Genomic DNA, 23,286 nt, shown 5'->3' with positions numbered 1-23,286 from the left:
AAAAATGTGTTATCCTAGTAATCCTTCAAGCACTTCCCTTTTCTCTCTCTGTTTTAATATTTCGGTTTGAGCCCGCTTTTTATGTGCCTTTGGTTTATTGCGCTCTTTGTCTAGCACTGACTTGGGCACTCACTCACACACACAACGAAACACAGGAAGAACTCGCACACAAACGGACACGCACACACACACACAAACACAGAATCACACACACACACTCGCACAGCGAGGCCAATTTCCAATCACATCCATGAAATAAGCAAATAGTTGGTTCTGTTCGGTACGATTCGGCTATTTCTTCTTTCTTTTCCACGGTCTTTTCCCGTCTTTTCCCGTTTTCAGCCAGCAATTTCCTTCTTAAGGTAACTGCTTTCGGCACCAAGCGACATTTACCAGCGCTAACTTGGCCAGAACAGAAGCTCGGCGGATCTAGAATTTCCAATTACCAATTGCAATACCAATTTCGGGATCCAAGGATTAACACAAGTCGCTGGCTCTAAATCAGTATCTCCATCTCCATCTGCATCAGTGTTTGTTTGGCCGATCGTGTTTGAGTGTGTGTGTGTGTGTGTGTTGACTGGAAGAGGAAACTGGAACTGGAATCGCTGGAGTTCTTCTGGAAGCAGCGAGTGTGATCGTCGTGTCGTTCTTGGCTTCTTCGGCTTCTTCGGCTTCTTGGACTTCATTCCCATTTCCATTCCCGACTTCTTGGCGGACTTCATTCGCGCCTGCGTGATATTGGCCTGATCAGTTGAGCGATCAGTCGACGACGAAGGCTTGCAGTGAACGCGACGTGAAGTGCTGAACTCCAAAACTCCAAACACTCCGAACTCCAAACACTTCTTCATTGGAGCCACCTCGATCGCGCGTCCCCAAAACGCTGAGAACCCGATTCGTATTCCCCGATCGTCGCCAGTGGCAATCAGATAGTGCTTCGCGCTCCTACCAATCCAACCACTCGAAGTAAAGATGGCCAAAATCGTACTCTTCTGCCTGCTGAGCCTCTTGGCATGCGCTGCAGGTTAGTAAAAAAATTATCCACCGAATTTTTATGCCTTTTTTGATTGGAGTTGAGCTGCGCACAATGGGTTTTTTTTTCAACTTGAAGAAAATAGAAGGATTGAAAGAAACCTGTAATATTTATATTTCTGGGTGGTAGGAAGTCAACGTTTCTTTTGCCTTTGTATATGACAGTTCCTAAAATATTTGATCATTCTTTAAAACTGATGATCTTTGTAATTGGTTAATTTTGAAATTAATAAAAAAATCATTGCAACTGCTTTAGGTCTGCAAATTTACCCCTTATAAATTTACCAGCTTATAAAAAAAATTCTTCGTCATTGCTTAAATCGTTTTAAATGCTTTTTAGTACTTCCCGAATAGTTCCAATTTGCCTTTAAAAACTATATAATAAAAGATTGTTTCTAGACATTGTTTTACTTAGAAGTTATAAATTAACTAACTGCCCAGCAAACTAAACGTCTTCCCAGAACTTGGTAATACGGAATTATTAAGTTCTCTAAATGCCTTGCTAATTGACGGCTTACCCCTGTCCGTCAATGATAATTCAATCTTGAAGAAAACCCCTGCAATTATTCCTACCTTCTCCCATTTAACAAGTAAACAAAAGAAGTTCCAAAGAAGTGCAAAACAAAAAAAAAAAGTACCCAGCCAAGCCTGAAAAAACAAGGAAAGGAAAAAGATTCTGGCGAAACGAGTGATGCATTCCCATCATTATTTCCGAATCAGAGTTGCAGTCATTAAGTCTGCTCGGTGTTTTTGCATCGATTCTTCTCCAGGTTCAGAGTCTTCACTCTCTGAGCTCTCTTCTCATCGATTACCCACCAGCAGTGTTCCCATTCCCGATGCCAAACAAACTGGCTTTATTTTTTGTTCCTTTTTTTTTTTATCAATTTTCCTCTGCTTATCCCAGTCGCCATCACCATTATAATGATTTGCCTGCTAACTGGCCCGAGGGCTGTTAGGTGCCAACAAATAACTAGAGTTAGCCGCATCCTCCGGCAAAGGCATCAGCATCAACATCAGCTTCAACATCAGCATCAGCATCAGCTTCAGCATCCACATCAGGGTCCCGGGAAACACTAGCATTGACTTTGACTGCATCATTAGAGACGTGCTAGATTCGCGATCTATCGCTGGCCAGGCGTAATTACCTACGGAAATTATGGTGCTCAAGAGCTACAGGGAACTGGGGTTCGGCTCCGCGATGCCCAATTATGGGTTTACCTATCCCGATTCCGATCCCAGTGCCGATCTTGATCTCGATCTTGGTCTTGGTCTTGGTCTCGCAGTTGAATTCACGTCCAGAGTCAGTGTCAAATTAACTGCAATTGGGACGGAGCTCGTTATCTTCTCTCTCCAAGTGCCCAGAACCATCCACCACTTCAAATCCGATTTAGATTCGCCATCAAGCTGAATTCATTTGGGGGAATTAATGCCTGAATTGAATCTGATCCCTCGAGCTGAGCTCCAAGCTTAAATTGCCCCATTAAAATGAAATTGAAGAATTTCTTCGACCCGTTGAGCTTCTGATCTCATGGCGTGGATCATTATTCTTATTAGGCTGATGGAAATCTCAGCTGCTCGGACGCATAATAAGTTTGCCCAATAATATTTTCATTCATAAATCTTCGCCACGACTTGTCTATCATCAATCTGATCAAAGGCAAAGACTCTGACTTGACTTCGTGTGTGTCTTGCATTTAAATCGCCGGAAATAATTTCATATACGAGCAGAGTACACACTTGGGCATGCTGATGAGTGTGTGTGTTCAAATACTGGAACTCTCTTGATGTCTAGGCCCATGTCTATATATCCTATATCCAATATCCCATGTCCCATGTCCCATATCCAATGTCCATCCAAGACAAGTGCCATAAATGGCCAAGTGCCCGAGGGTGCGTTGAGTCAGTTGGAAAACAAAGTACGCTCACAGGTATTTGTGTTTATCTTTTGAGCCGCTTTGTAAAAGGGCCAACACACACACTCAACTATATAGAGATAGAGTTGTGTGCACAGATACTTTACGAGGCGACGAAGATCTTTGTTCCTCGACTACCTGTTGAACCTGAACGTGAACCCTATCCCAAAACCCATTCCCAAAGTCACTGTCATCTTGCATTGTTCCCAGCCTCGCACTCTTCTCTTCACTTTACTTTACTTCTCGGGTCAGCGATTACATAAGATTCGAATGGCTCTTGGGCTCTTCGTCTCCACTTTCGGGCTGACCAACGGGCTAATTAATGTCATCAGCACCTTGATTCCCCATTTCGGTTTTCGTGTAATTAGCCACCAGAGGTCAGGGACCGCATAAATGCTCCTGGTCATCACCATCACCATCATCATCATCTTTGTGAATCACGCATCCGATTTGGGGGTCCAAAGTTTTGTTCTTCGGTTTTATGGACTGGGTGTCCAACGATGGCTAGCCACTTTTTTGGTAATCCTATTTAATGATGTTTCTGCGATTACGAATGCTATGTCCGCAGTTGAAACCGTTACCGTTTTCGCTGTTTCGGTTACGCATTGCGATTCCAATTGCGTCTGGAATCCACAGACGTGGGTAGGTTCATTAACCTAGAGTCTAAGCTACTTATCGTATGAACCTCTGGTCTTTAGCGAGATCTATAACCACGAGTAATACTGTTAAATATATATCTTGGTTGATAAAACGTATTACCTTTATTTCGAATAGGTCAACGCATTACGACAATCCATCTGGATGGAGTGCAGTACTTCATCAGTCGAATGAATCCCTATTCCCCGGAACTCAACTACTTCCTGGCCTACCAGTACTGTCGCTCCCTGGGCCTGCAACTGGCCTCGTTTGAGACGAAGGAGAAGGCCGAATCGATGACCACGTATTTGAAGAATGCCGGTTACGGCAACTACGATTTCTGGACCTCCGGCAATCGCCTGGGCACGGGCATGTTCCTATGGATGAGCACTGGTCTGCCGTTTAACGCCACATTCGATTTCTTTGAGAACTCGGCGGACGCCATCCAGGCCGGTCTGCTCGATCCCGTCGATCATAATAGCAACACCTCGCCCCAGCGCACCGCTCGCGACAGGTAAGGACTACAAACTAGCAAGGACTTTGTAGGATATACCCCAAGGTGTATCTACATACATATGTACATATATACATATCAATGTGACATGCCTCATTACTATGCCCATCTATATCGATGTCCTCTCTGTTTGCCCGCTCCAATCTACAGCAGCAGTGGCGCCGAGAAGGGATGCGTTATCCTGAAGCAGCCCACGCTCAAGTGGATGCCCGAGGACTGCTCGGCCGTGAAGGACTTCATCTGCGAGCAGACCCGCTGCTACTACTACAACTATGGCAGCATCCCCGTCTCGTCGGCGCAGGGGTAAGGACACTTGATCCGCGGAGCCACTCCACATAAATCCACAAAACTCCACCACTCTACACAACCACACGCAAATCGAACAGATATTAAGAGCACTGAATTGGAGGAGGAACTAAGAATATTGATAATGCAATAAACAAATTATGCTATAATTAACGTTAATTAATTCGCTATACGAGCTGCCCGACCGCCGGTGGCGATTAAACAAATGTCCCTAATTAAGTAAAAAACAAAATGAAAACATATTTATACCAGATAAATGTTGATACTAAAACCCAATCCAGATCAAGAGATTACGCAAGGATAACGTGATTAAAAACAAGTTACTTTAGTTGACCACAAACGAACAAACACACACACTCTGACACTCACAAACACACACATACTCATTGACAGAGTGCGAATCCGATTTGAATTTCGATTCCCAAAAAACAGAATTTGCAAAAAGAATGAACAAATAGGTGAGCTAAACCCCAAATCGTTACCAATCTACCATAACTACACACACAATCTATATGCATACGTACATCTAAAGACTAATGCGACTTCTTACTAACGCCACTCCAAGTTCTATGGGCCGAATCGAAAAGTTGGTTTGCCCACAAAAAATATGCCATTCGATCCTGTTTGAAAATTGTATGATCTGAAAAAATATGATCGACAAAAAGAACACTGCCTTGTAGACGCCAATGGGGTGGCCACAAAAATAAAAGTTTGTGCAATCTCTAAATTTAAAGAGTAAATTTACAAATTCAATTTAGATATCAAGCCAGTATACTTTGAGCTATTTTTAAAATGTTGAAGTATTTATTTTACTATGCTTAATTTTACTCAAAGTTAGGATCTCTCACTTAAGATTGCACAAACTTTTGAAAAACCATCCCATATGAGCGCCGAAAATGTATCTTGTTTGGTGGTTTGGGGCTTAGCTTCCTTAGTTGTTGTACCGCTCTCGTTGCTGTCGTTGTTGTTGTTGATGTTGTCATGATGATTTGTGCTCAACTAACTAACTTTAGGCTAAGCAACTTTCGCACTAACCCAGCCCACGAACCGCCCAGGAATCAGTGATAGAAACTAAATCCCATTTCGTTATTTCTCCATGTCCATTGTGTACCGTGCAGACGTCCCATCACCTCCACCACCCCAAGGACTCCTGCCTCGCTGATGAACCTGCATGTGGCCGCCACCACCACTCCTCTGCCCCTGTTGATGTCCACCAGTGGAGCCATGTACACCGCTGCCAAGGCCAAATCCTCGCCGGCCGTGGGCCACCGTCTGCTCGATGATTCCAGCTCGCAGCAGCAGCCATCCTTTATGTCCTTCAAGCTGAACCACGATCGCTCGCTGCCCGATACGGATGCCACTGACGTGGATGTGGAGGATCAGGAGGCGGACTTGGATGGCGAGGAGCACGATGACCATGAGACTGAGGGCGAGGAGGAGCACGAGGAGCACGACAACTTTGAGGAGCATGCCCGTGAGCTGAGCAACGACAGCGATGGCGACATCAAAGAGCACGTATTCCCACTGAGCGACAACGAACTCCATCCCGAGGTGCATTCGATTGAGGAGGTACAGCAGCAGTTGCAGCACGAGGATGCGGATGCGGATTCGGCATCATCTCCCGCGGCGGCTGAGGAGAACGAGAGCACGCACCACGATGCGGAGTCGGATGGAGAGCACGAGCAGGAGGGAGCTGAGGGCGAGACCGACTTGGAAACTGAGCCGCAGGTGGATCTGATCAAGGCCAACGAACCATTGGCGATGCCCAGCTCCACGGAATCGCCAGCCGCCGCCATCGAGGAGCGCATCAAGCAGATCGCCCAGGACTTCCAGAAAATGGCCAGCTCCCAGGAGTTGCAGCCCAAGGAGGAGCTGACCCCCCAATCCTCCCTGTCCCTCAACGATCTGATACGCACCCTGCGGCCTAACGAACAGCAGATCATCCCGCAGATCGACTCGGACTACTCGAATGCCATGCGTGTCCTGGGCAAGCCACTGGCGGCCAACAACTAGGCATCTCTCCATCCCAATGATGAATGCCACTAGCCTAAGTTGTGTGTGTGTTTGGGTCGAGGAGTTATCCAGCTGGGCATATGGGTTCCACTGAGGAATGGACATTTTCGAGAGCCGGCCGGACATGTCCGAAAATGACGCTTCTCTCTGAGGACCTAAAAAACCAGCGAGAAATTAAAGGAGCTAAGACATAAATCTATATATAAATATATATGTATTGTATGCTTTAATTGTATGACAAACACCACTAAAAAAAGGAAACTCTTGATTAATAAACGTAATAAGTAAATAAACTGATGTGAATTATTGGAAAATAGTATCGGTAACACTATGGGAATGGGAAACATGACACTACTGCGATAAAATAGATCTTATGGGCACTTAAGGTCTTCCAAAAAAAAACACACCAAAGTGATGTTCTATCATGTTCAATCGATCGTTAAACTCGTCAATAATAGAATTTAATACCCATAGAGCAGATATATATCTCATAACGGCTCGCCTTGACCATGGCCAAAGCGAAAAGCATAAACAAGTCGGTGGGATTTATTTGGCCTGGTCGAAACGAAGATGAAAGCCAATAATCGTAAATTAACTGCTAAGGCTCTAAAAACTGAAGTGTGTGTGTGTGCCATGGAATTTTATTGCACTCGCTCTGGCCACGAAAGCCAGCGGCTGAGGAGGAATAAATAAATTCCACGGTGGGCTTACATCATGCTGGCCGTGTCCATGTCCGTGTCTGCATTCAAATCTGCAAATCATCTTTCTTAATTTAAAGAGGATTCCGAGACGCAGACGCATCACATCAAGTTTTATGTGTGTCGGTGTCGTTCAACAATTGGATGAAGATGGAGTTGCGACTTTAACCAAAAGATCCAAAGAGCGGGCCCTGTCCAAGAACCCCCATCCCATCCCATTCCACTACCAATCCCAGTTCCAGTCCGCCTCCCTGCCCACCTGCTGCTCCGCTCTTGGTCTCTTGGTCTCCAGCTCCAACTTCGTCCTCATATCCAGCTCCATCTTCATCTTCATCTTGAGCTGCGACTTTGCGCATGCGCAGACGACTGACTTCGTTTGAAGTTCTGTTGACTGATGTTGTTGTGCGTTGTTGTGTGTTGTTGTGCGTTGTTGTGCTGCTGCCGCGTTGTTGCTGCTAAAAGTTGGTAATGAAAGAAGCACACACAACTCGGTGCACATATAGCCGCACATACATATGTATATGGTATACAACAGCAGCAGATGCCAAGACAACCTTGAAATGTATAGCAGGGTCCAACGAACGAATATAAAAAAGGTTCTTTGGTTCCTTGGTTCTTTGGCTCTCCGGTTCTTGGGCTCATTATTTCCTCCTTCTTCTTTAGCCCCCCCCTCTCGAGCTCCCTTCTTTGCCAACGCACCAAGAATAACCGGGAACAGTAAGTAACTGCTCGCTGGGAATGCCCCAATCAGGATGAATCTCAGGGGTAAACGACGGACTTCCAGAAAGCAAAAGTGCGCCGATATAAATGTGTATTTTTAAACAGCCAGAATGTGCGAGTGCAAATGCGATTCAGTTGGGCGATAAAAACCCGGAAGTTCCGGAAGCGAAGTTCCGACTTGATGGCATTATATAAGGGAATCTTGCTGGGATCGAGTATCAGTGCAATCCAAACACTTGCTTTGAAAACCATATCCTTTGCAACCAACCAACCACACAATGAAAGTACTCCTGGTTCTAACTTTTCTGGCCACTTTGGCACTTTCACTGGCCTTTCCCCAGGTGGGACATGGATCTGTAAACGGACCCAGTGGGGTAAGTACTTATTCCACAGATTAGCAAAAGCATTTTGTTTATTATTTGCATTTCTATATATATACTCAGCGCTTTCCTATGACGAAAAATTGGGCGCAACCGCCGGTTGATCTGAGAAAACCCATTATCTTTCTGCCAGAGGCCACGCCCATTCACGAGGCGCAAGAATCGCGCCCCCGACAAGCCAAACATCGCAAGAGTGGATAAATATTAAGAAGCAACTATTTATTAATTAATTATAGAACATACTGCAAGTGTATCTGTTATAAAGAGAATCTGTTGCGTTGATATCATATAGATGGGAAATTTCAAGAAAGTCAAGGAATTTCAAAAATACCTTGCACTAAAAACAGTTTCTATATTGATAACTGGATTTGGCTTTATTCGACTTAATTGAGCTGTAAACACGCATTGAAATTCACAAAACGATGGCACTAAAAATGGTAATGCAAATCAGAAAATGTGCCTGACTAAAAGTTGAATTACATTTGGAGAAGGACCAAACTAAACTCATTTCATCTTGCCTCCAAATTGCGTTTACCTAAGGCAACCAGTTTTCTTGAAGGTGCTAAATGTTATTGACTCGTTTTTATGGATATCGCTAATCACGAAGAGCACAATATATGTATATAGCATGTTAAATGGGACTAACATTGCTAACTTCATTTAAAACATTAATTTCTGTGCCAGTAAAGGAAGACATAAAAGTAGAAAAGCAATTCAATTGAGCTCTTTGTGTGTAGCTAAAGAATTTTAATTAAGTTCTTTATTAACCAGTTTGATACTCAACAAATTGTTGCACCTGTTTCTCTTGCAATTCAAATGGAGCTACTGTTCGATCTTCTGCTGTTATTTAAGACCCATTTTTATTTCAATTTATTCTTTAATTCATCCCAGATACTAGTTCCTCGTATATGCATGTATTAAAATTTTATGACAAATTAGCAGTTGTTTGAGTAGTTTGCTACTAGACAAAAGCACGCAAATATACCTAATTTTAATCTTTAATGTCAATTAAGCTGAAGATAATATTTAATTAAAAGCAAACCTTTTGCTTCTCCTATGCCAATTATAAAAAAGCAGAGGCATTATAAATATTCATTGCCTTGTTGACATAATTAATACATAGTCACCTAATTCAGATAAAAAACTCGTTTTCTAAAACTGATTGGGGATTCCCCAAGGGCGGCAGAATCGACGAATTTATTACAACTCGAAACTGTTCTGAAAATGTTAATAATTATTCATATCGAAACTGCTACTGTTTTTAACCACGAAAGAAATTGTTGAACCAACGTGACAAATTAAAATAATCCATGCAAATTTAAGGTATTCGAATAAAACGTGGTACTCCATACAAAATACATGAATTAGTCACGACACTTTTTCAAATAGGTTGACTATAAAAGATCGGAGTAAGGATGGCCCCAAATAAGTGCATCCAGGTCCATCGTCCAGAAAGGTTGATTGACTTTATTAATAATTGTTTGGAGTGATACAGATTCCCTCTGAACGGTGTTTTAATTAATTGGAAACGGAACTGAAGCGGGTTTTGGTTTTAAACTTAAAATTTGCTCCGTGCAATTCACGTAATACCTAATTTACTCGAATTCAACAACGGGTTTTTGTCGTGTTCCGGTTTTTCATGAAAAGATACGTTATCAAAAAACGACTTGAGCAGAGATTAAAAGTGTTAATTACAAACGAGAATCCGTGCGATGAAATACCCATGAACCCCAATAGAAAGCAAACCAAATGCGTAATCGATCTGTCACATAAGAGTCCTATAATCAAGATTTATTTACTTTTTATCCATTAAACACCAAATCTGGCCGAAAATAGATTAAGTTCTGATGCTACCATATTCCGTACCATCTTGCATGGCGCTAATGAACCGAGACGAGTTCCCAAACCACTCGGCGAATATCATCAGATCGCACACATCAAAACAGTTATGGCACATATGTATATGCATGGTATAATCAACGCGTTTCGGATTCTGTATAATTCCGAATCACTGGACTTGGGATTTATGGATTTGAATGGGTCGGGTGGGGGCGAGGTTGGCCAGTTTATAGCCTGAAACCTACTAGTCTAATGGCTATATAAGCCCCGATCGCCGGTCGAGCCAAAAACATTTGTGTGGACCGTGTGAGCGCGTAAGGTTAGTCTATTGGGAATGGGAATTACTTGCGATTACTTCGCATCGGAAAACCTGTGTTTGCAATACACTATTGCATTGGCTGATAAGCCTCATATGCAATCAAATATAATTAGCTACAACGCGAAAGATCAGTCGTTTCTCCATTGAACTACGTTAGTAATGGAAAAACCAGTCGGAATTGATTGATTCTCTTTTATTTGGCAGATCACAATGAAGCTTCTGTTCGTTCTCCCACTGCTGGTGGCTGCGGTCTCTGGCCAGGGATTCGGTGGATTTGGCGGTGGATTCGGAGGTGGACTCGGCGGTGGACTCGGTGGTCTGGGCAACAATCGAGTGGCTGGAGCATTCCAAAATGTGGCAGGCGCCGTTCAGAATGCTGCTGGCAACTTTGCCAGTGCTGTGTCCAAAGTGCCTCTGCTCTCGAATGTCCAGGACTTTGGTGACTTTTTGGTGAGTAAGACAGCACTTACTACTATGACTTCAAACGATCGAATTAAAACTTAAACCCCCCTTGCAGAGTCAATCTGGAAAGACCTATTTGTCCGCCGCTGATCGCGCTCTTCACGAAACTGCCTTCGCTTCCACCAAGAACCTGGTGGATGCCGGCAACGCAGCCTTTGCCCAAGGAGTGAACACCTTTAAGCAGACTGTGAACGCCTTTGCCGATCTGACCCACTCTGAGTTCTTGAGTCAGTTGACTGGTCTCAAGAGAAGTCCGGAGGCTAAGTAAGTGCTGACATACCATTTGCAGTCGGAATAGGAACTCATTATATGTATTTCTGCACACAGAGCTCGTGCTGCTGCCAGTTTGAAGGAGGTCCAGTTGCCAGAAAAACCCATCCCGGATGCCTTCGATTGGCGCGAGCATGGCGGTGTCACCCCCGTCAAATTCCAGGGAACCTGCGGCTCCTGCTGGGCCTTTGCCACCACTGGAGCCATTGAGGGACACACCTTCCGCAAGACCGGCAGCCTGCCCATCCTCTCTGAGCAGAATCTGGTCGACTGTGGTCCAGTCGCGGACTTCGGCCTGAATGGCTGCGATGGTGGCTTCCAGGAGGCCGCGTTCTGTTTCATCGACGAGGTGCAGAAGGGCGTGTCCCAGGCGGGCGCCTATCCCTACATTGACAGCAAGGACACATGCAAGTACGATGGCAGCAAGTCCGGAGCCAGCCTTCAAGGATTCGCCGCCATTCCGCCCAAGGACGAGGAGCAGATGAAGAAGGTGGTGGCCACCCTGGGACCAATTGCCTGCTCGGTTAATGGCTTGGAGACACTTAAGAACTATGCCGGTGGCATCTATAACGACGATGAGTGCAACCAGGGCGAGCCAAACCACTCGATTCTGGTCGTCGGTTACGGATCGGAGAACGGACAGGATTACTGGATCGTGAAGAACTCGTGGGACGACACCTGGGGCGAACAGGGCTACTTCCGCCTGCCTCGCGGCCAGAACTACTGCTTCATTGCTGATGAGTGCTCCTATCCTGTGGTTTAATCGGATATTCCGAAATATGTGCCGAAATGTACTGCGAAGTTTGTGATGTGGACTTGGCGTTGCATGCGTCCATTTCTTAAATAAAAGTCTTCTAAATATTTCCATTTCTTACTTTAAAGTCTTTTCTAAATATAATTGTATTAATAATGCTACTATTTTAGATTAGTGAAGTGAGAGTATCTCAATTCTTACTTTACTTAAATATTAACATAGAACAAACAAAACAAATACAGTCTTATCAAAATTAAACACTATTTTCTGGTTAGTTAGGCACTAAACTGATTGAATATATAACACAACCGGCTTGTCGAAACAAGAAGATCCAGATATTCGTTAAAATAAAAGAAAACCGAAACCGAAATATTCTGGATAGTAACGGAAAATTCGCGCGACTTTTAAAACCGGATAAGAGCGTTGCCAGATGCCGATATCTAGAGCATAAGCTGATAAGCTGATCAGCTGTTTGTTTCTGCGGTGCCGAGCTTGTGCGTGCTCTGGTCACACTGCGCAGCCCATGTGCGAGTAGTTTGTAAACAAATAATTGATTTGGAAAAGTAAAATAAATAAAAATGGTTCGTAAACTCAAATTTCATGAGCAGAAGCTGCTCAAAAAGGTGGACTTCATCACGTGGAAGGTGGACAACAGCGGCAAGGAAAACAAAATTCTACGGCGCTTTCACATTCAGAAAAGGGAGGACTACACCAAGTAAAAGATTACTGGGAAACTAAAATGCTCACATACTCAAATCCCCTTTCAATTTATTTATTTAGGTACAACAAGTTGTCCAGGGAGATACGGGAACTGGCAGAGAGGATAGCCAAGCTGGATGCTTCAGAACCCTTTAAGGCGGAGGCCACCACCATGCTCCTAAACAAGCTGCACACCATGGGAGTTTCCAACGATCAGCTAACTTTGGAAACGGCCGCCAAAATATCCGCCAGTCATTTTTGCCGACGTCGTCTGCCCGTGATCATGGTCAAACGTGAGTGCCATCGCTTACTATCACTTCAATTCTATATAATAAAACCTATTCCACTGGCAGTGCGTATGTCGGAGCACCTGAAAGCGGCCACAGACCTCATAGAGCACGGCCATGTGCGTGTGGGCCCGGAAATGATTAAGGATCCCGCATTCCTGGTTTCCAGAAACCTCGAGGACTTTGTCACCTGGGTGGATGGCTCCAAGATCAAGGAGCACGTACTCCGCTACAATGACATGCGCGACGATTTTCAAATGTAGAAACTACCATTAAGATCACCAGTAGAGTAACTAAAACTAACTTAATAAAAGCGACTAAGACTGTTACATAATCATGTTCCACAACTTTATTATATTTTGTATAATAATGATCAAATTAATATTTATTATTAAGTTCCTGATTTTTGTTAGTTCCCGTTCTAATTCAATTATTCAAATCATTAGATTTGTTTTCCAACTCAGGAGTTTATTGTTAATTGAATCCTTTCATACTTTTCTCTTTTTCATAGACTCCTGGGGAAAAACCTTTGGGATATAGCTCTTTTGGGTGAAAGAAACTTGGGTTATCTGAAGATTGCTTTTGTTCAATACCGAAGGCATTATGCTTGAGACTACTTTCTGAGTCCACATGGGATGACCTCTTCCAAACGAAAAGCTCCGCAAGGGGTTTTAAGATCAAGAAGTACAGGATCTCCGCCAGAGATATGACACTGAAGCCCATGAACAGACCCATTACGCCGCCGACATTAGCTGGAATGGAAATCCATTGAGTTGATGACTTCTTCTTATACCGGATCCGACTGTATCCGTAACTTGAAGATAGTATTTACTAACATAAGAACTCGGTCAATCCCACGTAGGCATTCTTGGTGTTTCCGTAGTAGACCGACTCCCGAAAATAAACGTTTATCACCGCAATATTCTCGCTGAGATAGGACTTGTTGAAGCTCTCCACCAGCGCGTTGGCCAGCTGAAAGTTGTTGGAGGCCAGCGGAAAGGAAAAGCCGCTGGCCAAGTAATTGAGATCGAAGCAGCTGGGCAGGCACTGTTGGCGGCACTTGGCCCAACCAGGTCGATTGGACGCCCTCTGGGCCCGCCGCACACAGGACGTGTCGCCCATGGAGCAGATGCTGGCGTTGCTGTAGATTAGCGGATGGTCGAACGGAATGCAGGAGCAGGTCTCGTAGAGGAAGGCGGCCAGGCACTCGTTCTCGCAGTTGAGCCGCGTGTAGATCCGGTAGAAGATCAGCTGCTTTTCGTTCTTGAACAGACATTGCCGGCCATCGCGGGATATCGATCGAATTGCCGGAACCGCCTCGGCTCGAATCATCTCGATCCGATAGTTGGTCTCGTAGCCAATGGCCGAGATGAGACCCGCCTCCTTCACCTTCGGCACTTCGACGGGATTGTGAAAGTAAACCTGCAAATGGTTGATCTCAAAGGCATTCTGCATGTTATGCTGTGTGCTTACTTTAAAACCAGGTCCATTGGTCGAGGAGCAATAATATTCGTCCATTTCAGCATGAAGTACGGCTGTAAATCCCAAGGTGATACCAGTGCCTAAAAAGTATATTTCAAAAATAATATATATTAACGTTTAAGCGATAGCTTACCACTAGCTGGAGCTGGATAGAATTTGGGGGGCAATTTATCCGGATAACCAGACTCCGGATCCCACATAACACTTTCGTACCCATCTGCATTCGTCAAGTTCCGGCTATTCATTGTACTGTATAAACAATATATCAACTATTGTACTCTTAAGGAATCCCTGTTCTTACAATGGCTTGTAGAGATATTCGGGTGGCTGAAAATTGAAGACGCAGCATAGGCCCTCATCCGTCAGGATCTGCTGGAACAGTTTCGAACAGTTCCGCTCCACGGCACTGAATCTGCAGAAGAGCAACATCCTCTCGCAGGACTGCGAGTGGTTTGACACAAACTCGGATATCTTCAGGTTATTCGTGGCGTACTTCGAAGCGGAGAACTCCTCATCAGTCGGACTGGATTCCCAGCCACCCGATTCACATAAAACCTTCAGAAGGGCACTCTCATTGGAGCCCCTAAAATTGGTTTAACCTTAAGTTTTAGCTTACAGGAAAGCCAAACTTACTCTCTGTAGTTGGCCACCAGACTCCTCTGCACCTGGTTCATATTGCAGATGGTTATTGCCGGAAAAGGTACCTTCAAAATGGAGGTGGCCTGTGGACTGATGCCGATTATAACCGGAGTGCTGTCCCACTTCACATAGATGTTCGATATTAAGTGCACGGTGATGATGAGGGCGGTGACAAAGGAGCCAAGAAAAAATGATCTGAAACGGTTATTCAACTTAAAGATAAAAACACCATTGAAAGTGTTTTCTTTTCCACCTCTCCCAGCTGCTGAGACTGGAATCGCCCACAAACTTCAGTCCATGCAGACTGGTCTGGTTAAGGAACTGCCGCAGACTCCTGGCGAAGCTCTTCAACAGGAACAACGAGGTTCCCTGTTTTTCCGGTCTGGCTGTCAGTGTCGGTTCCATTGCTTAAACTGTTTGCCTAATGACCCTGGACACCTGCATAAATACTCGACATCGCAGGCCATATTAAAGAGCCATGTAATTAAGGCTTTCGAAGGAGTGAATCCTTTCAAGTTGATTAAATTCTCAGAGCTTGCTAGCTGTTGGCATTTCTATACGCACGGCACACGCCATAGGATGATAGGATGTGTAAGTGCATGGCCACAGCTTTAAGCCACCTTTAATATTAAACTTTAATTCGGATAGCTTAGGATTTAATCAAATTATATTATATCAAATTATATCGGATTCAATGAATCTGCTTCAATCATACTGAACGCAAACTTTTCGCCGCAAAACTTTAAATTAGAGCTTTTGACCGGCAATCCACTAACTTTGGCCGCAAAAGCTTGATAAAAAAAGCTTCACGCACGTGATGTCACAGCAACCGGTTGCTGCTATCAAGTTAGTTCTCTTGCCGACATTTCGGAGATCGGTGCCTATTTGTTTACGTTTAGTCAGTCACACAGATCATGAGAATCCGGAGCAACCCACTCCCCCGCCGGCTGGTGGACACCACTTGCTTCCTCATCATTGGGATCTTTCTGCCTGTGGTGTTCATGTTCGAGATTGTGGTGGTGCTGCCCGCTTTCCATGAACCGGGTGGCTTCTTCCACACCTTCACCTTCCTTATGGCCATGTTCCTGGTGTTTAATATCAAGGGAAACATGATTGCCTGCATAATGATTGACAGCAGTGTAGATGGTGAGTGCAAGACTACCAAGTTGTATCATAAATCTAATAAAATTCAAATTCCATTCGCAGTGAAAAAGATAGACCCACCGGGGGATCAGGAGAACTGGCGGGAGTGCGGCGAGTGCCAGAAGCTAGCTCCACCCAGATCCTGGCACTGCAAGATCTGCAAGGTGTGCATTCTGAAGCGGGATCACCACTGCATCTACACCGGCTGCTGCATTGGACTCCGAAACCATCGCTTCTTCATGGGCTTCATATTCTATCTGTTTGTGGGATCCGTTTACGCATTGGTTTACAACTCCATATACTTGTGGGTCATCCACGGCCACATCTACAACAACTGGCTGACGCTGCTAAAACTCTTCTGCCCCATGCTACACACTGTAACGGGCAGTTTTTGGAGCAACATGTACCTGGGGTTCTACAGCTTAAATGTTTTGGCTCTGGCCTATGGAGTCATCCTGCTGGGCTACCACGTGCCAATTGTTTTAAGGGGCGGTGTTTCCGCCGATATCACTAAGGAGAGCAAAGAAAAGTACGACCGCGGAGTGTATCAAAATCTGAGGAGCGTTTTTGGAATCCGCATGCACTTAGCGTGGCTGTCCCCACTGATTCGCAGCGATCTGCCGGATGATGGATACCACTGGAGTGTCTCTACGAACAAACAAGACTAAGACTAATTAGGATCTAGGATTTATAACTGCGATGCGGCTCCTACCTGGGAATCCCGTAAATGACTACCGTGACTTTGGCAACCTTTGGTGGGAAAAATGTTAATCTTAAGGTGGTGAAGTTATAACCAATTCCGCCGGACTCAACGGATGCCTGGCCATTCCATTCCATTTCACTTTCATCGATGACTAATATCGTGTTGATATGAAAGACCATGCTAACCTGTACATAAATACCAAGAGATCTTCCACTTTATTTATAAAACATATATTTTATGAATACCTTTTGTTTGTACTTGACATCTATGAAATGCACAAATTCAGTGGTGAATATTTCAGTTTCATAAATAGGAACAGCTAGCAAGTGCATCATGCCAAATTGTATGCAAAAGCACGTAACTTCCGCAGAAGTGAGAATTGCCAGCAGCAGCAGACCACACGTATAGGCCATTTCTAATAACTAAACTTACTAATCAAACCCACCATTATTTGAAACCACACCCGTGTGGCCAATTGTTCTCGTCTATAATTGATTAGATGACTAGACAAGCAAAACATAGATTGATAACAAAAATTATATTGTTTATTGATCTATCGCAGTTTTCTTTGATGGACCGGCCTCCACTCTCCGTATAACCGACTTGCACTCGTCGTTGCGGAAGACCCGATGGTAGGAGGTTATCTTGCCCAGCGACGAAACGAAATTCTCGTCATGAGTAATGATGATGAGCATAAAGTTGGACTGGCTCTGGCGCTCCTCCACGATGCAATTCAGGGCTTCGCATAGTGAATTAATATTGGCACGATCCAAGTTCGTGGTGGGCTCATCCAAAGCTAGGACACCGCAATTACTGCTGAAGGTCTCGGCCAGTGCCAATCGGATAATAAGTGAAGCCAGGACGCGCTGGCCAGCACTGCAGCGTCCTCGCATTTCGATCTCCGAGTAGTTCTTGGACTGAACCACTCTGTAGTTGTAGGTCTTTCGCCGATCTGCCGAAGCTTCCGTACTAACCTCATCGGTTTTCACCTGAATATAGTCAATGTCATTTCCGCGATATATCTTACGCCAGTACTCGCGTATCAGACGGTTAATCATCTCCATTTTTTCAGAGTGAAACTGGATGAGTGCCCACTCCAACGCTAAACGATATTGGCCCAAGTCCTCAATGCAGAGACGAGTGACCTCTATCTCGTAACTGGCCTTACGGAAGTTCTTTAAAGACTCCTTAAATCTGGGCTCATCGATTTCACGCTGCAACTTGTTCACCTGGCTGTTAATCTCGCCCAGCTGGCCCAGCAGTTCGCCCTTACGCACTGTGGCTTTATCCCTTTGTTTAGTTAGATTCACTTTCTCCTTGCTGACGCTGTGAAAGTCAAGGTTACCCAGTTGCTTGTTAAGCGTCTGGCAACTTTCTCTTAACTTGGATTCCTTATCTTCGAGCTGTTTCAGCTCGCGGTTATCCTTTAAATCCCGTTCAACGGTCTGTTGATTTGAGCACTCTGTTTTAATTGTATCCAGCTCGTCAGTTTTTAAAGAGATTTCGATTTCCTAAGTGAATAGTTATGATATAGATTTTACTTGTATGGTATAAATTTAAATACTTGCCAATTTCCTTAACTGATCTTTGGAGGCCGTTATGATTTCATCAAGCTTCTTGATTTCATTTCGAAGATCCATTTTGGCGTAGTCCTCAGCTTCTTTGTTCAATCTAAACAATATATTAAAACGGAGTAGTGTTGGAAGGATTAGATTTATCTATTTTTACATACCTTTGTATGTCCTGATCTGTGCTTTTGTACGAATTATATTTGGAATTCAGCTGAGCTAACTTATCACTTTCGCTTTTCTTCAAGCGCTCTTTTTCGTCTATGGCTTTTCGTAGATTCAGCTTTAGAGGCTGGATTTTGGCCTTAAGTTCACTGATTTCAGAGGCTACAGTCGCAAGGAAACTATGGAGCTTCTCCAAACGTTCCTTCAACTGCGGCAAGCTTTGCACACCCTCTCGAAGATGTATTTGCCTATCTTTTAGACTGAAAACAAACAATAGGATTACATTTCAGGAAATACTTTAGGAGAATTACAATACCTATTCTTCTTTTCGCGCAAACGATTAAGGGCATCCATTTGCTGCTGGAATGCATTCTGAGCGGAGTCTAACTCCTTACGTTCCGTTTCCAACTCCTTTGAAACCTGACTCTTCTCCGCCTGCAGCGCATCCATCGATACACTTGAATCATAGGAAGCTGGTAACTTTCCCTTCTGCTGATCTAGATCCTTTGTAAGCCGCCCCGAATCTTTTAAAGCCTCGTCTAATAGGGACATATCGCCCATCATGGAATTCGCCAACTCCATATTATGCGTTGGCTCGCCAATTAAAGCGAGTAATGTCTCATATTCGCTGAGGCTCTCTCCGAGAAGTTCCTCGACTTTTTTCAGTTCCTCCTTCTTTTGGGGCAAGGAATTCTTAAGATCCTTGACCTTAAGAATGATCGGTTTAATTTGCAATAAGTTCTCATATTTTATCTGCTCCGCCTCTAGGGCTTTCTCAGCTCTGGTGATATTATCGGGCAACTTTTGGATCTCATCAGTTAGCTCACTAGTTAAGTCGCAAGCCTCATCACTAGTCATGTTGTGGTGGCATAATGGGCAACACGGCTCTTCGTCCATTTTCTGTATATACCTAGAAGTAAAGACATGTAAATTAAGCAGCCTAAGAAGGTTTTTTATTAAACCTACTTCTTATAAAGAGCCTCGGACGATTTAAGGGCGCCGTGGTCGAACTGCAACTTGGAAATGGCCGTTTTACTTCGCTCCAGCAGATCCTCATACGGAGTTGACCGACACTTTTCAAATATTAACTCCTCGCTCATATTTAATTCCTTTTCCATTTGAGAAATATCACCGATGAGGTTCTTACGCTTGATTTCGAATGACTGTTCTTTTAGTTTCTGCGAGTTTGCCTTCTCGTTAAGATCTTGAATCTCGCGACGAAGTTTGTCGTAGACTCCCTGCATCGATCGGCGATAATTGCAGGTAATGGGTTCCTTGAAGAACTTCCCAAAATTATCAGAGTGTCGGCTGCGCACGCGATGTACCTCTTGGTTCTTCTTATCAAGCTCTTTTTGCTTCAGGGAAATCTCGGCAACTAGCTTGGCCATGGTGCCTAAGAAAGTCAACTGTTCGTCCAGCTTCTTAAACTGAATCTGATTCTGGGCAATACTGGCCTTCTGCCTGGCAATGGCATCTTTTATAGCCTGCTGGTCAATGTCTTTGTTGGCGCTCTCATACAACTCATTCACGTCGTTTATTTCTTTCTCAAGCTTCTTTAAATCTTGCATGGATGTTTCGATTTTTTTTATTTGCTCACCAATAGTGTCACTCTCTCGCTTGCTGGACTCGCGTTGCTTCTCCTGGGCGGTCACGCTTTGCTCCGACTTGGTCAGCTCAATGCGGAGCTCATCGATCTTGACTTGCCGGCTACGATCGGCCTTCTCGTTTTGCTCAACGATCTCTGTTATTTCACAGTGCTTGGTTATTATCATTGCCTCGATATCCTGAAGCACTTCTCCCATCTTCTCGGGCTGCTCCACCAAATCACAATTAATTGTTATATGGACTTCCCGACAGAAGTCCTTGACCCGCTTTAGAAGCTGTGCTCGACAAGCCAGCTCGCTTTGATGCCGTTGCTTAGCCAGGCAATGCTTTCGGTCCTGTGTGCCCAACTTTTCTTGCTCAGAGACTTTAGATCTCTTAATCTGGGACAAATCTCCCTCCACCACGGTGCGTTTTTGATGCACCTCCTGCATGCGCTGATCGAAGTTACTGATCTCTTGATCCAATTCAGCCAGCGTGCCTCCAAAGAGGTTCTTTATCTTTCCGGTTAAAGTGGATATCTGATCCTTGCAGTTTTTGTGTCTAATAAGAAGGAGGATGTTATATTTCTGTGGGCAAAATGCGATGCATTAAACTTACTTAGTGTCCATTTCGACCTTCTGCGCTTGATATTTGCCAATTTCAAACTCTACATTTCGGATTTCCATCAGCCTGGCCTCAATGGGCTTCATTTCCTCCTCACACTCGCTGCACTGCGCCTTAATTGCGTCGCATTTTCTCTGTGCCTGTTGCAGGTTCAAAGTTTTAACCTCCATTTCCTGCTTGAGGTAGGCCACATGCTTCATGTTGGCCTCTGTGGAAGATCTTTATTGAGCTGATCATTATACTTCAGCTGTGTATTACTCACCCTTTACTTTCAGCTCCTCCATGGCCTCCTTGCGAAGCTTTATGATTTTATCCAGGGCCTTATTGTACTCGGTGATGCCGAAAATGGCATCGAATTTTTCCTTTAACTTCTTTGATTCGTCCAGCGGCCAACTGGAGTCTTCCTGATGGCAAAACAGGACATTGTTGATAATAGCCTTGGAGACACCCATGAAGTCCGAGATGGCCACATCGATGTCCACGGAGCGGCCGCTTAGCGAGTCCTGCTTTTCGCGCTTCGACTGTCCGGCGCCGGTTAAAAAGTTGATTGTAGAGTCCATTGTTTCGAAGGACATTTTGTTGCGCTTCTTGGACACCTTCATGGTGCGGCATATGGACACCTGGGCACCCCGCCTGTCCCGCACCTGCATCTTGATCTGCGCCAGCACCTCGTTCAGCCCAAAGATCTTGGGGTCGTGGACGAAACTCTTGCCGCGATCACTGCCCGGCGGACACTCGCCGGTCAAGGCGTACTTAAGACACTCTACCACGGTCGTCTTTCCGCACCCATTCTCGCCCAGAATCAGGGTAACCGGCGATGAAAACTTTATGCTTTGAAGATCCTCGGCATAGGTGCCAAAGCTCCGGATTCCCTGGATGGACAGCGATTCTATTGACGACATCTCGTAGTCCGTTCCAAATTAATAGAATTTCATCAAGGGCGCAATTTGCCGGGCTGCAGGGATGCAGTAAAACGACTAACAATCTATCGAAATCTATCGATTGTTATTGTCGGCATTTTCAAATTGATTATACTAGGGTGACTCATGCGTGTGATCCGTTACTATACTGTATATATTGAATATATTAGAAAATATACCAAATACTAAATAAATACGATAATTTATTATAATTTTAAAGCTCAATAAATTCATTATATCGAGCCACCATTTATTGGTGATGGGCGGGTAGCTGCCATCACCGGTACGTTATCGATAGTCGCCAAGTGCCGATAGCCATCAGGTCGCAGGTTCCCAGGTCTTATTTAACAAGCATTCAGCGATTTCTCAATGAAAATGATCCGGAATCGCTTTGGCAGCCTGTCGCGTGTCTCCGCCCAGTTGCAGCGCCATGTCCAGCAGATGTCCACGAACGCCGCAGCCTCTCCGGCGGAGGGAGCGACCATCAATGAGTTCCGGACGGCGGTATCCAATCCCGGCGAGCACTCGGCGCTGCAGGTGGCCAAGTTCTACAGCATTCCCGCGGAGCAGAAAAAGCTGATCTTCAGCGGCGGCGGCCTGCCTAAACAGTATGAGCAGCAGATCAAGACGTTCACCGAAGCCTGTCTGATGGTCCGGAACCCTGCCCTAGAATTGCTGCAGTACATCAAAGACGGAGACCTAACCAAGCCGGTTGTGCGTTATGTGCTGTACGGAGAGAACGGCACAGGCAAGACGCTGACCATGGCCCATGTGTTGCACTACGGTGCCCTCAACGACTTTCTGTTGGTCCACGTGCCCTGGGCTCCCAACTGGATGAAGCGGCCCAAGGAAGCATCAAATGCCGCCGGACAGGAGGGCATGATTGACCTGCCATTTGACGCCGCTGCTTGGTTGGTGCACTTCAAGAATCAGAATGGCCCGCTGCTCCAGCGACTGCAGCTGAAAACGAGCAAGGAGTACGTGTGGAGCAAGCGTGAGAGCACGCCGGCGGGTTCCTCGCTGATTGAGCTGGTGGAGCACGGGATAGCACGCATCAAATATGCCTCGGAGACCACGGCGGCGCTTATTGCGGAACTTAAACAACTCTCTACCGCTGGCCAGTGCAAAATAATGGTGGCCATCGATGGCTTCAATGCCTTCTTCCATCCAGTTACACGCATTTTCTCCGACAACAAGCAGCTCGTGACTCCGGATCGGGTCACACTCACACAGCCCTTCCTCGACATCACCAACTACGACTGGACAAACGGAGTGTGCATCCTGTCCGTGGACAAGATCGCTATGACCGAGGGCCACATGGAATCCTATATGCCGCGCTATCTGCTCGGCAAGGAGGGCTTCGAGCACCTAGATCCCTTTGTGCCCATTCATGTGGAGAACTACACGGACAAGGAATTCCACAGCTACATCAGCTACTATCTCGACCGCCACTGGATCAACAAGACGCCTCAGGGATTCGAGGAGCAGCTCAAGTTCATGAGCAACAAGAACCCCTACTCGCTGATGCAGCTGGTGAGGGCCTTGTAGAGTACGAAAGTCCTGTATTTGTTAGCCAATAAAGTTAAATGATTTGTTATTTACCGGAAAGATGCGGTTTG

At 45.1% G+C, this 23,286-nt stretch overlaps 9 protein-coding genes across 13 annotated transcripts; 6 read left to right on the top strand and 3 right to left on the bottom strand.

The window, feature by feature from the left end:
- Positions 1 to 389: 389 nt before the first annotated feature.
- On the top strand, positions 390 to 6,704 carry LOC6531632 (protein starmaker). 4 transcript variants are annotated; one of them, XM_015195960.3, is made up of 4 exons: positions 391 to 1,021; positions 3,717 to 4,092; positions 4,246 to 4,395; positions 5,517 to 6,704. In XM_015195960.3, the coding sequence occupies exons 1-4, from the start codon at positions 970 to 972 to the stop codon at positions 6,409 to 6,411; spliced, it is 1,473 nt and encodes a 490-aa protein (XP_015051446.1). In that variant the 5' UTR covers positions 391 to 969; the 3' UTR covers positions 6,412 to 6,704. The 4 variants fall into 4 exon arrangements, with proteins under 4 accessions (XP_039228854.1, XP_015051446.1, XP_002092429.2 ...); XM_002092393.4 differs by having other exon boundaries at positions 392 to 1,021; positions 4,243 to 4,395; XM_039372920.1 differs by lacking the exon at positions 5,517 to 6,704 and having other exon boundaries at positions 390 to 1,021; positions 4,246 to 4,842.
- A 1,358-nt stretch (positions 6,705 to 8,062) lies between these two features.
- On the top strand, positions 8,063 to 8,449 carry LOC6531630. The gene is made up of 2 exons (XM_002092391.3): positions 8,063 to 8,203; positions 8,273 to 8,449. The coding sequence occupies exons 1-2, from the start codon at positions 8,108 to 8,110 to the stop codon at positions 8,408 to 8,410; spliced, it is 234 nt and encodes a 77-aa protein (XP_002092427.3). The 5' UTR covers positions 8,063 to 8,107; the 3' UTR covers positions 8,411 to 8,449.
- Positions 8,450 to 9,608: 1,159 nt separating this feature from the next.
- Positions 9,609 to 11,973, top strand: LOC6531629 (procathepsin L). 2 transcript variants are annotated; one of them, XM_015195959.2, is made up of 4 exons: positions 9,609 to 9,665; positions 10,572 to 10,817; positions 10,885 to 11,093; positions 11,157 to 11,973. In XM_015195959.2, exons 2-4 carry the CDS (start codon positions 10,578 to 10,580, stop codon positions 11,860 to 11,862), a joined length of 1,155 nt encoding a protein of 384 aa, XP_015051445.1. In that variant the 5' UTR covers positions 9,609 to 9,665; positions 10,572 to 10,577; the 3' UTR covers positions 11,863 to 11,973. The 2 variants fall into 2 exon arrangements, with proteins under 2 accessions (XP_015051445.1, XP_002092426.1); XM_002092390.3 differs by lacking the exon at positions 9,609 to 9,665 and adding an exon at positions 10,303 to 10,367.
- A 391-nt stretch (positions 11,974 to 12,364) lies between these two features.
- Positions 12,365 to 13,173, top strand: LOC6531628 (U3 small nucleolar ribonucleoprotein protein IMP3). The gene is made up of 3 exons (XM_002092389.4): positions 12,365 to 12,568; positions 12,634 to 12,845; positions 12,906 to 13,173. Exons 1-3 carry the CDS (start codon positions 12,432 to 12,434, stop codon positions 13,100 to 13,102), a joined length of 546 nt encoding a protein of 181 aa, XP_002092425.1. The 5' UTR covers positions 12,365 to 12,431; the 3' UTR covers positions 13,103 to 13,173.
- LOC6531627 (pickpocket protein 28) lies at positions 13,164 to 15,728 on the bottom strand. Its single transcript, XM_002092388.4, has 7 exons — positions 15,214 to 15,728; positions 14,955 to 15,155; positions 14,623 to 14,904; positions 14,455 to 14,570; positions 14,313 to 14,401; positions 13,676 to 14,261; positions 13,164 to 13,591 (listed from the first exon to the last, which is right to left on the bottom strand). Exons 1-7 carry the CDS (start codon positions 15,363 to 15,365, stop codon positions 13,314 to 13,316), a joined length of 1,704 nt encoding a protein of 567 aa, XP_002092424.1. The 5' UTR covers positions 15,366 to 15,728; the 3' UTR covers positions 13,164 to 13,313.
- Positions 15,729 to 15,801: 73 nt separating this feature from the next.
- LOC6531626 (probable palmitoyltransferase ZDHHC24) lies at positions 15,802 to 17,048 on the top strand. The gene is made up of 2 exons (XM_002092387.4): positions 15,802 to 16,106; positions 16,167 to 17,048. Exons 1-2 carry the CDS (start codon positions 15,875 to 15,877, stop codon positions 16,769 to 16,771), a joined length of 837 nt encoding a protein of 278 aa, XP_002092423.1. The 5' UTR covers positions 15,802 to 15,874; the 3' UTR covers positions 16,772 to 17,048.
- LOC120320991 lies at positions 16,812 to 17,315 on the bottom strand. The gene is made up of 2 exons (XM_039372087.2): positions 17,052 to 17,315; positions 16,812 to 16,991 (listed from the first exon to the last, which is right to left on the bottom strand). The coding sequence occupies exons 1-2, from the start codon at positions 17,217 to 17,219 to the stop codon at positions 16,812 to 16,814; spliced, it is 348 nt and encodes a 115-aa protein (XP_039228021.1). The 5' UTR covers positions 17,220 to 17,315.
- An 18-nt stretch (positions 17,316 to 17,333) lies between these two features.
- LOC6531625 (DNA repair protein RAD50) lies at positions 17,334 to 21,722 on the bottom strand. The gene is made up of 7 exons (XM_002092386.4): positions 21,010 to 21,722; positions 20,742 to 20,955; positions 19,506 to 20,684; positions 18,856 to 19,449; positions 18,539 to 18,799; positions 18,375 to 18,477; positions 17,334 to 18,317 (listed from the first exon to the last, which is right to left on the bottom strand). The coding sequence occupies exons 1-7, from the start codon at positions 21,647 to 21,649 to the stop codon at positions 17,352 to 17,354; spliced, it is 3,957 nt and encodes a 1,318-aa protein (XP_002092422.2). The 5' UTR covers positions 21,650 to 21,722; the 3' UTR covers positions 17,334 to 17,351.
- Positions 21,723 to 21,959: 237 nt separating this feature from the next.
- LOC6531624 (28S ribosomal protein S29, mitochondrial) lies at positions 21,960 to 23,275 on the top strand. Its single transcript, XM_002092385.4, has one exon. The coding sequence runs from the start codon at positions 22,037 to 22,039 to the stop codon at positions 23,213 to 23,215; it is 1,179 nt and encodes a 392-aa protein (XP_002092421.1). The 5' UTR covers positions 21,960 to 22,036; the 3' UTR covers positions 23,216 to 23,275.
- The last annotated feature ends 11 nt before the right edge of the window (positions 23,276 to 23,286 follow it).

Source organism: Drosophila yakuba, chromosome 2R (genome assembly GCF_016746365.2).
Source record: "Drosophila yakuba strain Tai18E2 chromosome 2R, Prin_Dyak_Tai18E2_2.1, whole genome shotgun sequence".
NCBI classification, from domain to species: Eukaryota; Metazoa; Arthropoda; class Insecta; order Diptera; family Drosophilidae; genus Drosophila; species Drosophila yakuba.
Note: the sequence above shows the minus strand (reverse complement) of the source record. Positions and strands in the feature narration are given on the sequence as shown.

Excerpts from the sequence above, each read along its gene's own strand:
- LOC6531632 (XM_002092393.4), top strand. The coding sequence starts at position 970 with ATGGCCAAAATCGTACTCTTCTGCCTGCTGAGCCTCTTGGCATGCGCT. Across the intron at positions 4,093-4,242 it reads CAGCGCACCGCTCGCGACAG|CAGCAGTGGCGCCGAGAAGG; the intron begins GTAAGGACTACA and ends TCCAATCTACAG. Across the intron at positions 4,396-5,516 it reads CCCGTCTCGTCGGCGCAGGG|ACGTCCCATCACCTCCACCA; the intron begins GTAAGGACACTT and ends TGTACCGTGCAG.
- LOC6531630 (XM_002092391.3), top strand. The coding sequence starts at position 8,108 with ATGAAAGTACTCCTGGTTCTAACTTTTCTGGCCACTTTGGCACTTTCA. Across the intron at positions 8,204-8,272 it reads CTGTAAACGGACCCAGTGGG|CGCTTTCCTATGACGAAAAA; the intron begins GTAAGTACTTAT and ends ATATATACTCAG.
- LOC6531629 (XM_015195959.2), top strand. The coding sequence starts at position 10,578 with ATGAAGCTTCTGTTCGTTCTCCCACTGCTGGTGGCTGCGGTCTCTGGC. Across the intron at positions 10,818-10,884 it reads AGGACTTTGGTGACTTTTTG|AGTCAATCTGGAAAGACCTA; the intron begins GTGAGTAAGACA and ends CCCCCCTTGCAG. Across the intron at positions 11,094-11,156 it reads AAGAGAAGTCCGGAGGCTAA|AGCTCGTGCTGCTGCCAGTT; the intron begins GTAAGTGCTGAC and ends TTCTGCACACAG.
- LOC6531628 (XM_002092389.4), top strand. The coding sequence starts at position 12,432 with ATGGTTCGTAAACTCAAATTTCATGAGCAGAAGCTGCTCAAAAAGGTG. Across the intron at positions 12,569-12,633 it reads AAAAGGGAGGACTACACCAA|GTACAACAAGTTGTCCAGGG; the intron begins GTAAAAGATTAC and ends TTATTTATTTAG. Across the intron at positions 12,846-12,905 it reads GCCCGTGATCATGGTCAAAC|TGCGTATGTCGGAGCACCTG; the intron begins GTGAGTGCCATC and ends TTCCACTGGCAG.
- LOC6531627 (XM_002092388.4), bottom strand. The coding sequence starts at position 15,365 with ATGGAACCGACACTGACAGCCAGACCGGAAAAACAGGGAACCTCGTTG. Across the intron at positions 14,905-14,954 it reads CTGGTGGCCAACTACAGAGA|GGGCTCCAATGAGAGTGCCC; the intron begins GTAAGTTTGGCT and ends AACCAATTTTAG. Across the intron at positions 14,402-14,454 it reads CTATCCAGCTCCAGCTAGTG|GCACTGGTATCACCTTGGGA; the intron begins GTAAGCTATCGC and ends TATACTTTTTAG.
- LOC6531626 (XM_002092387.4), top strand. The coding sequence starts at position 15,875 with ATGAGAATCCGGAGCAACCCACTCCCCCGCCGGCTGGTGGACACCACT. Across the intron at positions 16,107-16,166 it reads GATTGACAGCAGTGTAGATG|TGAAAAAGATAGACCCACCG; the intron begins GTGAGTGCAAGA and ends TTCCATTCGCAG.
- LOC120320991 (XM_039372087.2), bottom strand. The coding sequence starts at position 17,219 with ATGGCCTATACGTGTGGTCTGCTGCTGCTGGCAATTCTCACTTCTGCG. Across the intron at positions 16,992-17,051 it reads ATGTCAAGTACAAACAAAAG|GTTAGCATGGTCTTTCATAT; the intron begins GTATTCATAAAA and ends ATTTATGTACAG.
- LOC6531625 (XM_002092386.4), bottom strand. The coding sequence starts at position 21,649 with ATGTCGTCAATAGAATCGCTGTCCATCCAGGGAATCCGGAGCTTTGGC. Across the intron at positions 20,956-21,009 it reads GGAGGAGCTGAAAGTAAAGG|AGGCCAACATGAAGCATGTG; the intron begins GTGAGTAATACA and ends GATCTTCCACAG. Across the intron at positions 18,800-18,855 it reads TTGCGCGAAAAGAAGAATAG|TCTAAAAGATAGGCAAATAC; the intron begins GTATTGTAATTC and ends GTTTGTTTTCAG.
- LOC6531624 (XM_002092385.4), top strand. The coding sequence starts at position 22,037 with ATGAAAATGATCCGGAATCGCTTTGGCAGCCTGTCGCGTGTCTCCGCC.